Source organism: Sphaerodactylus townsendi, linkage group LG09, assembly GCF_021028975.2.
Source record: "Sphaerodactylus townsendi isolate TG3544 linkage group LG09, MPM_Stown_v2.3, whole genome shotgun sequence".
NCBI classification, from domain to species: domain Eukaryota; kingdom Metazoa; phylum Chordata; class Lepidosauria; order Squamata; family Sphaerodactylidae; genus Sphaerodactylus; species Sphaerodactylus townsendi.
This window is the reverse complement of record NC_059433.1, coordinates 87,435,925-87,453,710: the sequence shown is the minus strand read 5'-3', so window position 1 is coordinate 87,453,710 and position 17,786 is coordinate 87,435,925. Positions and strand designations below refer to the sequence as shown.

The 17,786-nt window shown below is 42.2% G+C and overlaps 1 protein-coding gene across 1 annotated transcript in view; it reads left to right on the top strand.

Moving 5' to 3' along the window:
- Positions 1-16,928, top strand: part of LAPTM4B (lysosomal protein transmembrane 4 beta) — a 92,553-nt gene extending 75,625 nt beyond the window's left edge. Inside the window, exons 6-7 of the mRNA XM_048507568.1 lie at positions 7,671-7,766; positions 12,424-16,928. Of these exons, the coding sequence (XP_048363525.1) occupies positions 7,671-7,766; positions 12,424-12,501 (174 nt within the window). The 3' untranslated portion in view covers positions 12,502-16,928. The remainder of the gene's footprint in view (positions 1-7,670; positions 7,767-12,423) is intronic.
- Positions 16,929-17,786: the final 858 nt, after the last annotated feature.

The window sequence follows — 17,786 nt, the reverse complement described above, 5'->3', positions numbered from 1 at the left end:
TTTATCTGAGAGTAATATTTTTATGTGCATGGTTTTATATGTTTGTAAGCTGCTCCGAGCCTGATTGTGGTCAGGAAGGGGCAGGGTATAAACGCAATGAAATGACTACGATAGGTAGCACCACTGCACATGTCAAAATGAAGGGCCAAACTAGATGTTGTTGTTTTTTTGTATGAGTTGGCTCTGGGTTGCCCTGAACCGACTCATTCTCCTCAGTCAGGTGGCACAACAGGGGCCTAATCAAAATCAGGGAGAGAAGGCTTTCGCCTTTTTCTGGTGTCATTTTCCTGATCCAAATTACTCTGAGGGGTGGCACTCCAGTACACCCCTATGAGGAGAATATAACATGTTCGGGGCTGTTTCTGGCCTCCCCTCCTCCACTTTTCTCTTTTTCTCCCCCTTTTTCTTCCATTTCCATTTCCCTTTTCCTTTTTTATATTCCCTCCTTTTCCCCCTTTTTGGCCTTCCCTGTTTTCTTCTGTTCATCTGTTTCTTCTGTATATTGTGGTGACGCACCCCTATAGGATAGTTACTGCTACTTCAACCAAGTTGATTGGATTTATTATTTATTTATTTTTATTTATTTATTATTTGATTTCGTATACCGCCCTATCCCCAAAGGGCTCAGGGCGGTGAACAATATAAAAGCATATATAAACATAAATATATAAAAGTTTAAAATTTTCATTCTAAAACAGTATCCCACGAACCCATATGCAACCCTCCCAAGAAGAGTGATGGGTCCCGATGATGTTAGGGACCCTATACAGCAGGGGGAGGATGGAAGCAGGGCACCCTCAGCGGCTGGTCTCTCCGGAGGCCCGGTGGAACAATGCGGTCTTGCAGGCGCTACGTAACTCTCCAAGGTCCCGCGAGGGTCTGGACAGCTGGTGGTAGATGGTTCCACCAGGCAGGGGCCAGAGCCGTAAAGGCCCTGGCCCGAGTGGAGGCCAGCCGCATCATTGAGGGGCCAGGGATCTCCAGTAAATTGGCCTCTGCTGAGCGCAGAGGCTCTAATTCCGACATATGGGGTAATGCGGTCCCGGTTGCACGAGGGTCCCAGGCCGCCAGTAAGGCCTTTAAAGGTCAACACTAACACTTTGAAGATGATTCTGTGTTCCACTGGGAGCCGTTTGCTGGTGCAACACAGGCTGGATGTGATCTGCATGGCACTGCTCAGTGAGCAGACGTGCAGCTGCATTTTGGACCAGTTTTTAGCCTCCGGACCAGACGCAAGGGAAGGCTCGCGTAGAGCGAAGCTACAATAGTCTGGCCTGGAGGTGACCGCTGCATGGGATCACAGTGGCTAGGTCAGCGTTGGAGAGGAAGGGAGCCAGCCGTCGGGCCTGTCGAAGATGGAAAAACGCAACCCGGGTTGTATGGGCCACCTGGGTCTCCATTGAAAGAGACGAATCCAGGTGGACCCCCAGGCTGCGGACGGAGGAGGTCGGCGCCAATGTGACCCCCTCCCACACCGGGCGTCAGCTTCCCCAATCTCTCCCCCCCGGCCAAGCCAGAGGATCTCCGTCTTCGATGGATTAAGTTTTAACCTGCTCTGTTGTAACCAACCAGCGACCGCCTCCAAACAATGCTGTAGAGCTGCAGGGGCGGTGACAGCTCCCGCCTCCATCGACAGAATGAGCTGAGTGTCATCAGCATACTGATGGCAGACCAGCCAAAGCTCCGTACCAACTGAGCAAGGGGTCGCATATAGATGTTAAATAACAGTGGGGACAACAATGCCCCCTGAGGCACACCACAATGAAGCGGGCACCTCTGGGAAGCTTTGTCCCCACACCACACTTGGATTGTGTGGTGTGGTGTGGATTGTTGGAATGTTTTAAATTTTAAAATGCTTATTATTTATCTGTATTTTATATGTAGTTTATTAACCTGAGCCCTTTGGGGGAGGGCGGTATAAAAGTGGAATAAATAAATAAAATAAATAAATAAAAAATAAACCTGATGTTAGCCGCCCTGAGCCCAGAAGGGAAAGGGCAGCCTATTAAATCCAATAAATTGAATTGAATTCAGGTTGAGAAATTGGCAGGATGGAATACTGATGCTACTTTGCCCACTCCCTGGCCCACCATGGTTCTGATCCAAATGGGGCCTCTGCGGCACTTGCAGAATAAGCTCCCAGGACCTTCCAAAAAGCTTATCGTGAACTGAGAGGAATGCAGAAAGGGGAAATCAGCTGCAATGCTTCCTCTACCTTGTTCTGTCAGTGGAGTGAACCTTCCCACAACAGGAGATATTTCTTCCAGTTAATTCCCACTTCCTGCAACTGACCCTCCATTCCTTTTCCCTCTTTCCTGAAAGACCTCTGATCTTCTGGAGTAACTTTTCAGGGGGTGGCAGGATGAGCTGATCCATGAACTCCTTCAACCCATGGAGTCTATTCAATAATTATAATCATTTATTTTCATCAAGAAGTTTTTGGTGTTCTTCAAACTTTACCTGCATAATTTAAAATCCTACTAATATGCAATATACACAGGGTTGCATCCAATCTAAATTACCAATTACCCTTTCACAATGGTGCCCACCCCCCATGTCTTCCTTCAAGGTCCAGATCCCTAGGAGCAGAGTTTCATGGAGATTGGGGAGTTGAAAGGAGGGAGCAGGAAAGATTTGTTCAGTTATTGGAAGTTTTAGCCTGGGTCCAGCCCATTGTTTTGTTTTTATCAGGGTAGATCTCAAAAACCTGCTGTTCTAATGGTAATGCTTTCCTTTGAACAAGGAGACTTCTGCTGGCATTCTTGGAGCCCCCAACAAAGAATGAACCACCATTCATAGAATGGATCCTCAGAATCCAACCCCTCATCTGTCCAAGAAATTCTTGGTACCAGTATTTAGGTCATGGAGCCAGTGTGGTATAGTGGTTAAAAGCAGGGGCACTCTAATCTGGAGAACTGGGTTTGAGTCCCCTCTGCCACTTGAGCTGTGGAGGCTTATCTGGGGAGTCAGATTAGCTTGTGCATTCCAACACATGCCAGCTGGGTAATCTTGGGCTAGTCACAGTTCTTTGGAGCTCTCTCAGCCCCATCCACCTCACAGGGTGTTTGTTGGGGAGGGAGGAAAAGGAGATTGTAAGCCCCTTTGAATCTCCTTGCAGGAGAGAAAGGGGGATATAAATCCAAACTCTTCTTCCTCTTCTTATTCCTAAGTATCTTTTCATAATTAAATAAAATAATAAAATAATTCTTTGTTTCAGATATAATGCTCCTGCTAATGCAGTCTGAACAGGATTAGCTTTCATTATGACTGTTATGCACTGCTGACTCATAACATTTCTGGTGAAGTATGCTTAGCTCAGTTTCTCAGCAGGCTATTTTTAAGCTATTTAGCCCCTATTTTATACATGGTGGTCTGGAGTTCCTTTTTTCCCAAGGCCTAAAGCTGAAATTTTCTTTTGGATTTGGTAGATGCCTGGGTTACTTTTACTAAAGACACACTTTAATTTTGTCGGTGTTTTTGAGCCAAATGATGAAGCCCTTCTCTGTGCCAGTGGCCCTTTAAAGCCTCATAAAAGCAAACCACTCTATCCCATTAATCTTTGGCAGACTGCACAGCACAGCTTTTGAGGTTTCCTGTACAAGGAGAGCTTTTATGTTTGGCTGTCTTTACTCTCTTCTGATACAGTATTTTTTTCAAAAGAATATTTTCACCAGATAGGTTACATTTGCTTAAACCCAGATGAAATACCTCCTGCTTTTGCATTTAATCTCAGTACCCAGGAACCATTAACACTATGCACGATTAAATCATCTTTCATAACCATCGTGCATGTGAGATAACTATTCTTATAACTGGAAAAAAAGACCACATGATTGTAGGATGGATAATAGTTTGCAGTTAACTTAGTTGCGTAGCCTTTTGCATGTTCTGTAAACTGGTTTTTTTCTTCTTTGAGGAACCATATGATTTTTAGCTTCAAAGAAATATCCTTGCCAGATGTTACAATCATGTATATTGGGAGTCCTCCAGTCAGTCCTAATGGGAACATGCACTACCTGTGTTCTTCCCTATATACTTGGTTGCTCTGCTGTGTGAACAAGAGCAATGTGTGTAGCCTTGGTATGCATGAACACGAATGATGAATAATCCAGTTGTCAGTTCATGTGCACTGAAGCTTTATGTATGCTCAATGCTACTGTCCACAGAACATGGTAGCCATGGGTATCAGGAGACTCATTTTGCTTTTATTTAGTTTTCAAATTCATTTTTATATTTCTACCCCGCCCATCCCCGAAGGGCTCAGGGCAGTGTACAACATGATAAAAGATACAAAAGTTAAAACAGCAATAAATAACAACTCTAAAATGCAATAAAACCCAGATATAGCTGATAAAAGATGGTGACTTTGCCATCTCTGCCCCTCCCGATGTTCATACATGCTGGCAGGGGTTGATGGGAATTGTAGTCCATGAACATCTTTAGGGGCAGAGTTGGACACCCCTGTTTTAAATAAGTAAATACTAGCATGTAATGTCAGTGTCTGGCAAAGAACTTTCCTGTTTCCTTCATTTGTTTTATCCTACTTTGATTTTGTCTGAGTTTTACAGCTGGCTCATTGCTCCCCCCTGTAGTTTCAGTTTATTGTATTGTTTTAATAGAGATGCTTTAAAGAGGGGTGTCCAACTCTGGCCATGCTGACGGGCTGATGGGAATCATAGTCCATGAACGTCTGGGCACCAGAGTTGGACACCCCTGCTTTAAAGGATTGTTTGTTGCTTAAATTGCATTCAGAAAAGTAGAATTCTAGCGGTTTTACAAACTAAGTAATTATGCACACACGACTGCCTCAGCGGTTCCCTGGGAGCTGCTGGTTTTAACAGATGAAATTCTCAAAGGCACCCGCCCAGGTAATTAAATAAGGCTTTTATGTTGCTTAATTCCCTTATCTTTTTCACCATTAGAGATGTGTGATATTAAATCTATGGAGAGGGAGCTTGAAGAATTAACTTCAGGCAAATGACTGAAGTCTTTTCAGGGGCTCTATTGAAACTTCAGCCTTGTGTATTTGGGTAGAAATGGTATAAACAGTTAAATAGGTCAGTGACTCAATCTAATGACGTTTCAGGAGAAATAGACGAGAGGTTTTTAAGGACAAGTCTGCAGGAATGTTGCTGGGCAGAAATGAATTTCCATTCCACTGCAAAATGCTCAGCATGTGTGTCCAGGCTCTTGGCTATCCAGCTGATTTGAGCAGCTCATATTCCCAAACGTGCAGGCGACAACTCCTGTTGCAAGCAAGTTGGTGGCCTCTCTAATTACGAAGCCTGCCCCAAAGGGAAATTGCCCCTACCTAAAGTAATGAAAGCTTATTAAGAGGAAGCTGCAGGAGCTGGTACATGGGGGGTCCTGCTTGTGACTTCAACAATAACCAGATTAAAAATTATTTAGAACAGTTGTGAATTCCTGTATCCAATCATGAATTGCCTAGGCTTAAAAGTTGCCAGACCCCAGCTGAAAACCTACGTGAATACTTTCAGGAAGAAGAGTTGAAGTGGCATAGATTCCTGTCAGTGTTTGGGTTCCTTGTTCCAGGGGAAATGGCACGTCACTCCAGTCAAGCCTTTGAGTGCTCCTGACCGTTCTTGCTGAAAGGAGCAATTTTGCTGGCTTGTAGAGAAAGTTTTTCCTCAGCTCTCCCCTCCTCGGGGACCGGGGACCTTAAATTCGACAGGTCAACTAGAAAGGGGTTGATATTGACCCACCGGTTCTGAGAAAACCTAGGATCAGCAAATCTGTGTGAGCTGTGAGCTTTCAGAAGTAGCATTTCCCTCCCTCCTCTTCCTTAAATATCTTTTCTATTTTCCCAGTTCTTTTACTTTATTTTAATGTTACATTTGTCTATGTTTACTTACTTTTTTATTCTTTCCTCTTTTCTAAATGTTGTTGGTAATTTTTTAAAAAAATTAAGAAGTATTTGGGTTCCCTAAACAATGCACAATCCACCTTTGTACCATTTGAATAGTGTAAAATACTTTTTATTTATTCCCGCCCTTCCCTAGGAAAGCTTGTCATAACACCTATGAAATCTTTAAGGTGCACTAGCAATTAAATCTGCAAATGTTGCAAGTTCTCAGAATTATTATTAGTCTTATTATTCAGGTGTACATAAATGGACCTTTTCAAAAGGACTCACAGCAGCCTTTTCTCTTGGCAAGCAATGTTCACTCCCTCCCCTTCTCATAGTCCAGGAGTGGCCAACCTACGGCACTCCAGATGTTTATGGACTGCAATTCCCATCAGCCCCTGCCAGCATGGCCAATTGGTCATGCTGGCAGGGGCTGATGGGAATTGTAGTCCATGAACATCTGGAGTGCCATAGGTTCGCCACCACGGTCATAGACTTTCACAGCAGTTGCATATCAGAGGTTCTCAGATGTTAACTTTGGTCATTTTTCTTTTCCTCCAGCCTTCAGGTTGGCAATGAGCCTGCATCAATGCAAGCATTAAAACATTCAGTTTTTAAAAAGAACTTTAAAAATTGCTCCAGGAATAATGGGTTTGTGAAGTTACAAGCACTGGCAGAATCAGTTTTGTTCTAACTCAGATAGCTGATGTTTCTTCCACAATACCTTACAGCTCAAACCATTCATGTCTGTATGCGTTTTAGACATCTGTGGCGCACTGCAGTGTGGAATGGGAGAAGAGAACCAATTTTCCTTTAGTGGAAGATCAGATTGGGCGAGATAGGAATTCCATATGTACTTTTGTAAAAAATCGTGGCTAGATGATGGAAGCTTAGCCCCATTTCCTTTTTACTTTACTATGTTCCATTGTTTTGAATAATTTTTTTCTCCCAGCCCAGATCTTATACAAGAAGTAAGCTGTGCTGGGGAAAAATCATTAAAGCAATAGAATGCAGCAAGGCATTATGGGCAGGGTTTTGCTCCCTTCACCCATATGTTTGATTTTTCGGTTCTTGTTGAATTAGACCTGTGAGTGAGTGAATACACGTGAATCTTTCAATTGCATGTGACTTCGCCCTGATGAAACTTTCCCTACTCAGATGTACTGGAGTGGGGGGGCATGACCCAGTGGTAGAATAACGGCTTTGCATTCAGACTCCCCCAGGTTCAATCCCCAGCCAAAGGGATCAGGCTGCAAATGATGTGAGAGACCCCAATGAGGACCCTAGAGAGCTGTTGCCAGGCCACGTAGATGGTACTGGTCATGACAGACCAGTGGTCTCATCCTTATACATATTTGCCTAAGGCACAGGTGTCAAACTCACGCCCCTCCAGATGTTATGGACTACAGTTCCCATCATCCCCTGCTAGCATCGTGCTGACAGGGGATGATGGGAACTGTAATCCATAACATCTGGAGGGGCGTGAGTTTGACACCTGTGGCCTAAGGGTTGGAATGTCCAATGGCAAACCCCCAGCCAATGGGTGTGCAGGACTCACAACATTCCATCCCATCTCTGCCCAGCCTCCCTCCATCCCTTCTTGAGCCCATTTTATTTTAATTTAAAATGGACTTTAGTACTAGTTTGGTATAAAGCAGTTTTGTCTGTTCTGTTCTTCCTCCCTTAAAGTCATCAAGCAAGTGAGTACGGGTTAAGTTTAAACTGTCACAGTGCTTTTTGTTGTTACAACAGAATGACAGACATTTCTTAAACCTTCTAATGTAAGACTTTCTTATTTTCCTAGGCTTACCTGATCAGTTGTGTGTGGAATTGTTATCGATACATCAATAACAGAAACAGCTCTGATGTGCTTGTCTATATTACCACTAATGATACAGCGGTAAGCATGGTTGGAATTGAATGGGTCTTGGGTGATTTTGAAGGAGGGCTTGGACCAACCACTGCAAAAAATCCTGTATGCAGAGTGCCTATATATCGACCTGTGTTTTGCCATCTGCACTAGTTATCACTTGAGTTCCGGTGCTACCCCTTAAGACCTTGAGCTGTCTGGGACTGCCTCTCCATGTATCACCCCCAGAGAGCATTGCGTTCGGCTGCTAGCAACCTTTATGGCTGCACCCCCAGCCTGGTGAAACTCGCTGTCTGCAGAGAACATCTTTCAGAGGTCTCCGGTTAATTCCCTGGCATCTCCAGTTAAAAAGACCAGGGGCTGCTGGGAATCGTAGTCCATGAACATCTGGAAGAGCAGAGTTGGACACCCCTGCTTTACTGAATACTCTGGAGAGCCACTACCAGACTGAGTAGAAAGTACTAATCTTGATAGACAAACAGTATGAGACAGCTTCATGTGTTTAACCTCTCCTGCTTCATTGAGGTTTCACAAATCATGCAAGGCAGAAATATTCAGGTAGGCTTTTGAAATTGCCACCCAATTTTTAATGGCGTAGAGGCTTGGTTTCTGTTGAATTCTGAATGGTATGTAATATGTATCACTGTCACTTGCCTAGAGACTGGTAGAGAGCATTTCAGAATAAATAAGCCAGCCCTGGACCATGTGCTGCAATGAAACATGTGCTGCAGTGATGAAACCCTGCTGAAAAACAACAACAAAATGTTCTGAACTGTAATGCAGCAATGTCATAAACAAAGGTCATCTTTCTCAAAAGCTTATCAAAACCATTGTCCCCAAAGACTCCAAAATATAGACTTTTCCCCATTGAATGAGGCCCTGTGGGGCAGTTTCATGTGGAAATCTTCGTAATGAGTCCCAGATGATCTTGCTGTGGCAAAATATATGTTTTGCGTGACTCAGTTTAAACATATGCTACTTTCCCTTAAAGGAAAGATGTTCTAAAAATAATTTATAGCTTGAATAATTGAGGAGCTATATACACACGGAGGGGGAAAAGAAAATGTACAAATGTATTCCTCAGCAGATGTTGGCAGCACTGAGAATTCAGGGTTATAAATTATCCCAGGGCGGTCCTGCTTCCAACTGTAATCACTCCAGGGTGGTTTCTAATGAAAATGCTCATAGATAAACATTTGGGTTGCTTCCTGCTCAGGCCAGGAGGGAGCACCCTGGGACTTAATTGACTGGTAATAATGCACTAAGGAATGCTTAAGAACATGGCAAGCAGTCAGCAAATTATACTGAAGTTCCAAATCATGTTCTCATTTGTAGGAAGCACGCAGCAGTTTTTATACTGGTGGAGGAGAAATTAAGTTAGTTTTACCATACCGTACTAATCATAATGTAGCAATCAAAGCCCTATATTTAGAGGCGTGGCAAGGGGGGAAAGCACCCAGTGCACTGGTCCGTCCTCCGCCCCGCCACACCTTGGAATGCCCCCACCCCAGAACGCCCCCACCATGCCCCTGGAACATCCTCCCCACACCCCCACAGGGGGAGCGTGCCCAGTGTGTCTTGCGCCCCCCCGTTCCCTTGGAGCTACGCCTCTGCATATATGTATATAAGTGCACGCTGGGAGCCAAGGTGTGCTGCCACAAGGGCCACCTGCAACTTATGCACAGAACATGTCTCTCTCCATGCCATCTTCATGCCTTTTGGAGGCAAGCTGCACAAAGAAGAGTTGGTTTTTATACCCCGCTTTTCTCTACCTTTAAGGAGTCTCATAGCAGCTTATAATTGCCCTCCCTTCCCCTCCGCACAACAGGCATCTTGTGAAGTAGGTGGGTCTGACACAGTTTGGAGAAAACTGTGACTGGCTGAAGGTCACCCAGCAGGCTTCATATGTAGGAGTGGGGAAACAAACCTGGTTCACCAGATTAACATCCACTGCTCATGTGGAGGAGTGGGAATCAAACCTGGTTGTCCAGATTAAAGTCTGCTGCCCTTAACCACTATACCACGCTGGAAGTGGGTCATCTTGGCATGTCTGGTTTCTTTCATTGTTGCTTTATATGAAGTCAGTGTTCTTTTCAGCCCTGTGTTGACTTGGCAGTGGTTTTTAAGAACTTGGATGAAGGACTTTCCTAAACCTGCTGACTGAGATTCTGTAGTTGGATATGCCACAGATTAAACCTAGAACTTTGTATATGCAAAGCATGTGCTTGGATTCTTGTAGCTGTACATAGAAGAAAGCATTTTTAGTTGGAATGCATGTCCTCTTTACCTGCCTCAGGTGAGCCATATTGGTAGAGATCCCAGCCACAGCTCAAAAAAGTATATCTGATGCCAAAACTATGTGTTAGGAAAAAACCATTGCTGCCACAGTCCACCATCTTCTGGCACGATGTTTTCCCATCTCCCCTCTCTAATTTGCCTCTTCACTGACATGTGTGAAATGGCAAAATCCACTTGTAAATGCTTGCTAAAGTGCATTGAGAGTGGATTGAAAATGCATTATTCAGTGTGCGTGAAAATACTGTTAAGCACTAAAATCATCTGATAGCATATGGAATACTTAAGATATCCTTTACAATAAATGTCATTTCAGAGGCAAATAGAGGAGGTTTTTCATGCTTCTGATAATGAAATATGATTTTGGTACTTTTCATTTCAGATCCTTCCCACCCGTCTTCCCAGTAATTGACTAAACTGTGTGCAGAAATAAATGCTTTGCTAAAACTTGCCTGGCTGGAGAGCAGAAATACTTCTGTTTTCTTGTTCTGTGTCTGATAGTCCCCTGTGATATTTTCTACATGATACAGCTATTCGTCAGCCTGAACGAATCGGTCGAGGCCCCTGGGTGGTCTTTAACATGTTTGTGTAGTCACAAACACAGCATCATAATAGAGCTTTTTTTTTGGGGGGGGGGGGGGAGGAACCTTTGGTTAAGCAGGTGGTCAGTTTAATGACCTGGCTGCTCATCTTTCTCCTAAATTGGCTGTTCACTTGATCACAATGCTTGGCTAAAGACTGCCTAGGTTTTGCTGCTGCTAACAGCTCTTAACAGCTGTGCTGGTGTGGAAGGAATGTCTTCCATTACCATAGAGGAAGCAGAATATGATCAGTTTAGAAACCAACATGCAGCATTGTTTAGTTAGTTATGTGTAGATCTGAACACATGAACAGCGGCAGGCAGTGCTTTTGGTTTGATTCGGGTTTGTTATTAAAGGGAACAGTCCTTGGAAGGTAAAATTCACCTTGTACAGAAGAGAGAGTACAAGGTCTGTACTGCATTTATGTTCTCTAAGTTCCCAAGTGAATGCTTTTATATCAAGGAGGGAAGTGTTTGAATCCCCAAAATTTGATTTTTGTGGCTTGGCATTGGTGCAGAAATATATGGTGATGTTTGGCAAATAATGGTTAGGTGAACTTGCTTCAAGCAACTTTTAAAAACTTTTGGAAATGTTAACACACCTACCCTTGTCCCCCCCCCCCCCCCCCAATTTGTTTTTCTCTCAAACCCCAACCACAAGGAAGGGTTTGAATTTTAGGGAATCAGCAGCAGATCCATTGACTGTGGCCCTCTTGTGGGTGTGATTTCCAGACCATTTATTTCCACCTACTTTGCAGATACTTCCCCCCCCCGCAAAAAGCAACTTTGATGAGGTTTAGAGCTGAACATGATGTTTGTGGGTGTGACCATCAGTATCATAGGGTAGATAATCATATAACTGTCCTTTCTCTAAACTGCTCTTCACACATTTAACTATAACACTGTTTTCCTATATCAATGTCTCATGCTGTTGAGGAGTTTGCGTGGCTATTGGTGGATAGTGATCATTTGAGTCTTCCATTGAGTCTGAAGATTATCATCCATGTGATTGCAAGATCCAAATGTATTGCCCAGTGGTATGGCATCATATCATAGGAAAGCAGGTCTATTCCACAGGGTGTGTGAGATAAACAAATAAATGAGTCTAGCTTAGGGGTCTGCAACCTGCGGCTCTCCAGATGTTCATGGACTACAATTCCCATTGGCCATGGTGGCGGGGCTGATGGGAATTGTAGTCCATGAACATCTGGAGAGCCGCAGGTTGCAGACCCCTGGTCTAGCTCATATTTTAGTGAATTAGAACATAGATACAATTGCTGCAGTAGTTCAAAATTGCTTTGTAGCTACTTGATGGAATTTTAAGCACTAGTCGCAGTAGAAAAGCACTTTTAGAGGTATAGATTGTGAAACAAAGGTGCAGTACTGAAATTACTGTACATCGACTGCTGCCTTAAAATAGATACATACACACATACATACACATGTGGCCCCAACCACTTGTTAAAACGCTTGGGCATCAGGAATGCTGTCAGTGAATATCATAAGGCCATGTTGTGGTCTCCTGCAGTAGACCATGGTTTACCTTCTCCTGTTCCTAGTCTAATGGAAAGACTTAAAGTGAAACGTTCAAGTTTTGATTCAAATCCCTGCTTAGCCATGAATTGCACCATTCAGCCTGTGCATATTAGGCTAGACAATCCATTCATACTATCCTGATCCTCTTAGAGAAAGAAAACTGTGCTATGAATGAAATAATACATAACTGAAGTGCCTGCAATGGAGTCGTATAAGCCATTGTGGGGTTTAGCCTTTGCAGGTTCAAAATTTAATGTTTCCTTTTGCTCTCCTCAGGTGCTGTTGCCCCCATACGATGATCCTACAAACGGCACTGCTGCTAAGGATCCGCCACCACCTTACGTGTCAGCATAAGCAGAGCATGCAAAGTGTACCTAAGGAACAAATAGCTTTACTTTTCAAACATCTGAGCAATAGATTTTTTTTTCATTTCTTGGACAGATATATAAACTGCAAATATTTATTTATTGCTGTTTTGCCGTAGATACATTTTAAACACATTATTTGCCTAACAAAGTGTTGAATTGGCTTGAGAACCATTTTTAGTTAGCATAGTCTTCTCATAAGTTGGTTTTGTCACACCTTGTCATCCAATTCTAGACAAAATAGATATATATATATATATATACACTTAGCAACTCTTAACATGTGGACCGGGATGGGTTTTTGGGGTGTGTGTGTGTGTGTTTTGTTCGGTTTTTTTTTGCTATTTCTAAAGCTTCCCAATCAATAGGAACAGGTGTCAGAAATGGTCCTTTATGCTACCAGCTGTTGCTCATTTGTCAAAACAAGAAGATGTGCTCAGATAGGAAACCCACTTTATTGCAAACAGCAATTAAAAAAATTAAATACATGCTGCTTGCTACTTCGAGCCCATTGCCCTCTTTATTCTTCCTTCCGTCTTGCTGGGGCTTTGGTGGAATTTTCTGGGGCCCTGGACCCTCATTCAGAACATCTATCCAAACCTAAATCCTCCAAGGTTGGCTTGTTCTGTTGGGATGTTGCAAATATTGCATTACAGGTTCTTCCATTATTCTCTGGGGTGCAGCAGCTCTTCTTGGCAAAGAGGGAATCCAGTGTAAATCTCTGCTCCCCATCTGCAATAAGAGCACTTCACGCATGCTGCTTTTAGGAAGTGTGGTATTTTTATAACAGATACACCCTCCGGGACATCTTGTCTGCAGTGGCAAACATGTTTACCTAATGTGTGAAGGAACCCTTGAAGGTATCAAGGGAAGCCGAAACAGAAGGTCCTTCACACATACAAATTGTATACAACCTGTCCTTCTCATCTGAAATGGGAAATTGTATATTTCAATGTATTTAGATGGTCAGTACCCTTATTAATTGCTAAAATACTGTTATGGCAAGGGAATTTTGTAAGTGGAAAAGGAGCATAGCCCCCAATCTACTCCTGAATCGGTGTTCATGTTTCACATGTGAATGTGGTTTGTTTTTAACACTGCCAAATTTCTGGCAATGCCTTCTTATATAATCCCATCCAGCATTTGCTAACAATGGGATCAAGCCAGGCTAAGCTAAGCACTTTTAAATCCCACTGATTTCACAGTCCAGCATGGGCTTCAATCTTTCCAAAAGGCAGTTTTCTAAATGATTAGCTTTGTGTAACTGCTGATCAGACTGGGGTGTCTTTTTTCTTAAAGATTATGCCATGCGTTCTTTGAGTCGTAAAGTGTAGACGAAATAATAAGTACCCCTTGGTACCTAAAACTGTGGAAGTCCCCACCCATGGGAGCTTATTTGCTGTAGGGCCAGGCGCAACTTTATGCATGTACTGAGATGAACCCTGTCTTCCTGTTACATCTTTGGGCATAGAACTCTCTGTTACATTCTGGCAGGAAAAAAATATGTACACACACACATATATATGCTGATATCTGCTTTAGTGTGCGATAACTAGGTTATTTTGTTTGCATTCAAAATTGCTCTTAAAAGTATTCACTTCTTATTGCCCGGGCTTGTTGTTAATAATATTGAGCATTTTTATAGCACTACAAAGAACTCTTCACCTATGTTGTTTTGCTGTGTATCCTTATGACAATCCATTAAATCGGTCAGTGTATTTATATACTGTCTACTGTAGGTAGGAGCTTGAGCCTAACAAATAATAATGTGCTTAAGATTTTCTAGTGAATGGCAGTGGCAAAATTCAAACTCAGGATTTCTCAATCATTAGTTCAGACTTTTACTCCCTGTGCTATACCTGCTCCCTGTTAATTTATGAATGTGTAAAGTAGTCCCTTTGAACAATAACAGTGCCTCTTGCATGCTTAAGTGTGGTATTTGGGTTTTTTTCAATCTTCTGATAACATTATATTTATTATAATATGAAAATATTTGTTTTGAACCTCTCGTTTCTTTAAAAACACCTTTTGGATGATGGTGGTGGGGAGAACGTTCTAGTTCTTTTGATTCTACACAAACAGTGCTGGCCTTAAACATTTTGACTCCTGATGCAATTACAGCAAAATAATATGCCACCCACTGCCTGGGACCAAGCTCGTTTTCCTTTTTAAGCTCTCTGGAGAGGTGGAGATGTACAGGCAGTACAATAATGGCAAGCCACAAAATCTACTACCAGAACCAACTGCTTTTTATTGGCACGTGGAAAGCCAGCTTTGTGCAAACAACATTTTGCAGATGAGGGGAATTGCTACTTGGAAATATTTGAGAACTGGATCACTCAAATGCCCCCTTGGGATATCCACTCTGCATTCTAAATTATGGTGTAGACATCTTCCCTAAAGCACTAACTCTGCTCCAGGGGAGGGCGAATGCCAGATTTCCACAGCACAGCTGCAGACTGTGGTCCTGGCTGAATAGATCAATTTATTAAAAGTCACAGCTTTTTTTAAAAAAAGTATCTAGCCTTTATGGTTGTGAAAAACTATCCTACCCAAAGGAATGGGGTTTCATGCGGGGTCTTTATTAAGACCAGAGTTGTTTAATCCGTGACCAGGAATTGGGAGGGCAATAAAATGTATCAAGTGATTCGATTTGGGGAGGGGGGAATCCTAACTCTATGCGGATGGAAGATGAACTGATGGTCACCAACTAGGAAAGAGATCTTGGCATCAAGGAGAGAAGCTCAGTAAGAATGTCAGCTCTGTGGCAGTGGTGAAAATGGAGAGTTCAGCACTAGGGACCATTAGGAAAGAGGTTGAAAAGAAGGCAGTACTGTATTACCCTGGAATAGGTCCATAATGCAAATGGGATTTGAAATACTGCATACCTTCATTAACCTTACACCTGAGATGGATACTGTACAGGTGGGAAAGAGTAACCAAGGATTGGAAAACCATCTCTATAAAGAGAAGCTACAAAAGCTTTTCAGTTCAGAAAGAAGAGAAACAGTGCGATCCTGGTCAGATTTGCTCCAGTCTAATCAAACTATAAGCGTGAGGGATAAATAGAACTTTCATGTTCCAAGGTCATACCTCTTTAAATGCCATGTGCTACATGGTAGTAGTGGAGGGATGGCATTGGCCCCTTGTAGACATTGTAAACATGTTGCATATGTCTATCCACTGTAGGGAAAAACAATGCTGGTCTAGAGGGACTGTTGAGCTAATAGATCAGGGTTCTTGTATTCTCGTTGCTTCTGAGCTTTTGCTCTTCCTTGTGATTAAAGCAAGCTGTAGCAAATAAATTATGCAAAATGATAGCAGCCTAATTTCCATAATTCCCACCATCTGGAGTCTAGCTTGTCTTAGCTTTCCCTGGTGCTGAAATTTGGTTACCATTTTTTCACTGTGGAATAAGCACTGCTCTGTTTAAAGACCAATAACTTCATATTGAAAGTATCCGAGTGAACTAACAAGATAAACAATGTAGTATAGTGACGAGTGTCAAGGAGCCCCAGGTTCAAATCCAGACTTGACCATTTCATTCACCAGGTAACCAGGGGCTAGTCACTGTCTCTCACTGTAGCCAGCCTCACAGGGTTGAGGGATACAATGAGAAGCCAGTCAAGTAGGTATGATACCCTTGAGTTCCGTGGAGGGATTTTAAAAAAGTATAAACAATTCCTGCCATTCGGAATGCTGCTGTTTTGTGCAGCACATGAGGGAAAGAAGGCCTTCACACCACCTCATGCGCTTTGGAGCACCCTGTGCAAAAGTCATTCTACACATTTGCGGGACAGTTTGTCTGACTGAAGGATGTACAGGGAATCTATCTGCCTAACAGCTCCATTTCATCCATTTATAGTCCAATTGTCACCTGTAATCAAAGGTACAACTTTCTGAGCCCATCGCTGGTTTTGCTTAGTGAGTTCCAGAAGATGCTCGAAAGGGTTGTGAGGAATTGTCATAATGGTCCCATGGACAAAGAAGTGGAGGTGCTGGGGTAACTCACCCTCTAGCCTAGGTCACTGATAGAAAGGGCTATGGGTGGGGCTGAGTTGTAAGTGTCCCCCATAGCTTTTATGGCATGATAATAATTTGATAAAACTCAGCTGGTCGAATAATGTTTCCCGAGTTCGTTGCGAAAATCAATGCATTCTCTTGTAACTTCCTTGCTGCACATTTTTGTGGGACAGTAATTATGCTGTCTGGAGTAGACCTAAACACTTTTAAATTGTAGGGTTTTCTTTCGACTGGAATGGATGGGATACCATGTAGGTATTTGTTCCTTTTTCTCTACTTGATTTTGTGGAATTCTTTAAAAAATCGATATGAAGTTAAGTATGTGTACATATTTCTCGTTCAAATCTGTGTAAACAAATTATAATAAAAGGGACATTTCCTCATGCATGTGGACATTCCTTCTTTGTGTGTTCTTCCACTGACATTGTTGCTGGGCAAACCATACCCAGATGGGAGGGGGGCATTTCTTTTCTTTTTTTTTAATTTATTTATTGGATTTACAAAAATTAAAATACATAATAGTAAGTTAACAGAGAAAAAGATACAGATAATATTGCGTAATCAGAAGCTGTCCATAAGTTCTCCCTTTCTTCAATAAGGGAATTCTACAATAAAGAAAAAAGAAAGGTACAGAGACCTTTACTATTACATGTTGTTGTTTCAGATCACTGCTATATTAATGTTAGTAATAAACACAAAAAGGATTTTACAAACAAGTACAGTTAAGCAAGTCATTATTGTGTTTCTTCCCCACTGATACATTAGGGTGGAGATTCTTATGTAGCTACTGTCCAGGTTAAAAAACTTATCTTGCATACAGAGTGTACTAATACTCTTCCCTGCTTCTAATTACCCTCTGTAGTTAACCCCGGACTCTCCCCAACAGCATTACCATATATAAAAATTAATATAATTTCAATTCCCTAAACTACTCATGGTTATCTTTTAAAGAAGAATTAATTCTAATCTACTGTATTATTAATACTGATTGTCTAACATTTAGAACCAGTTATTTGTTTTAATTATTCTCAAGCATTCTATTCTGGTTCTGAAATATCTATTGCTTCAACATCTATAAAAAAGAGAGAAGAGCTTCTATTAGTATTTCAGTTTCATGTATTTGGTGTTATATGTGCGTTTTATTAATCTCGTTTATAATAATATATTTGGTGTTTATTCTCTATTAGTTTAAAGTTAGTTAATTAGTGTTTCCACATTTTAAAGTTAGTATTCTATCGGTTTAATTTGTTT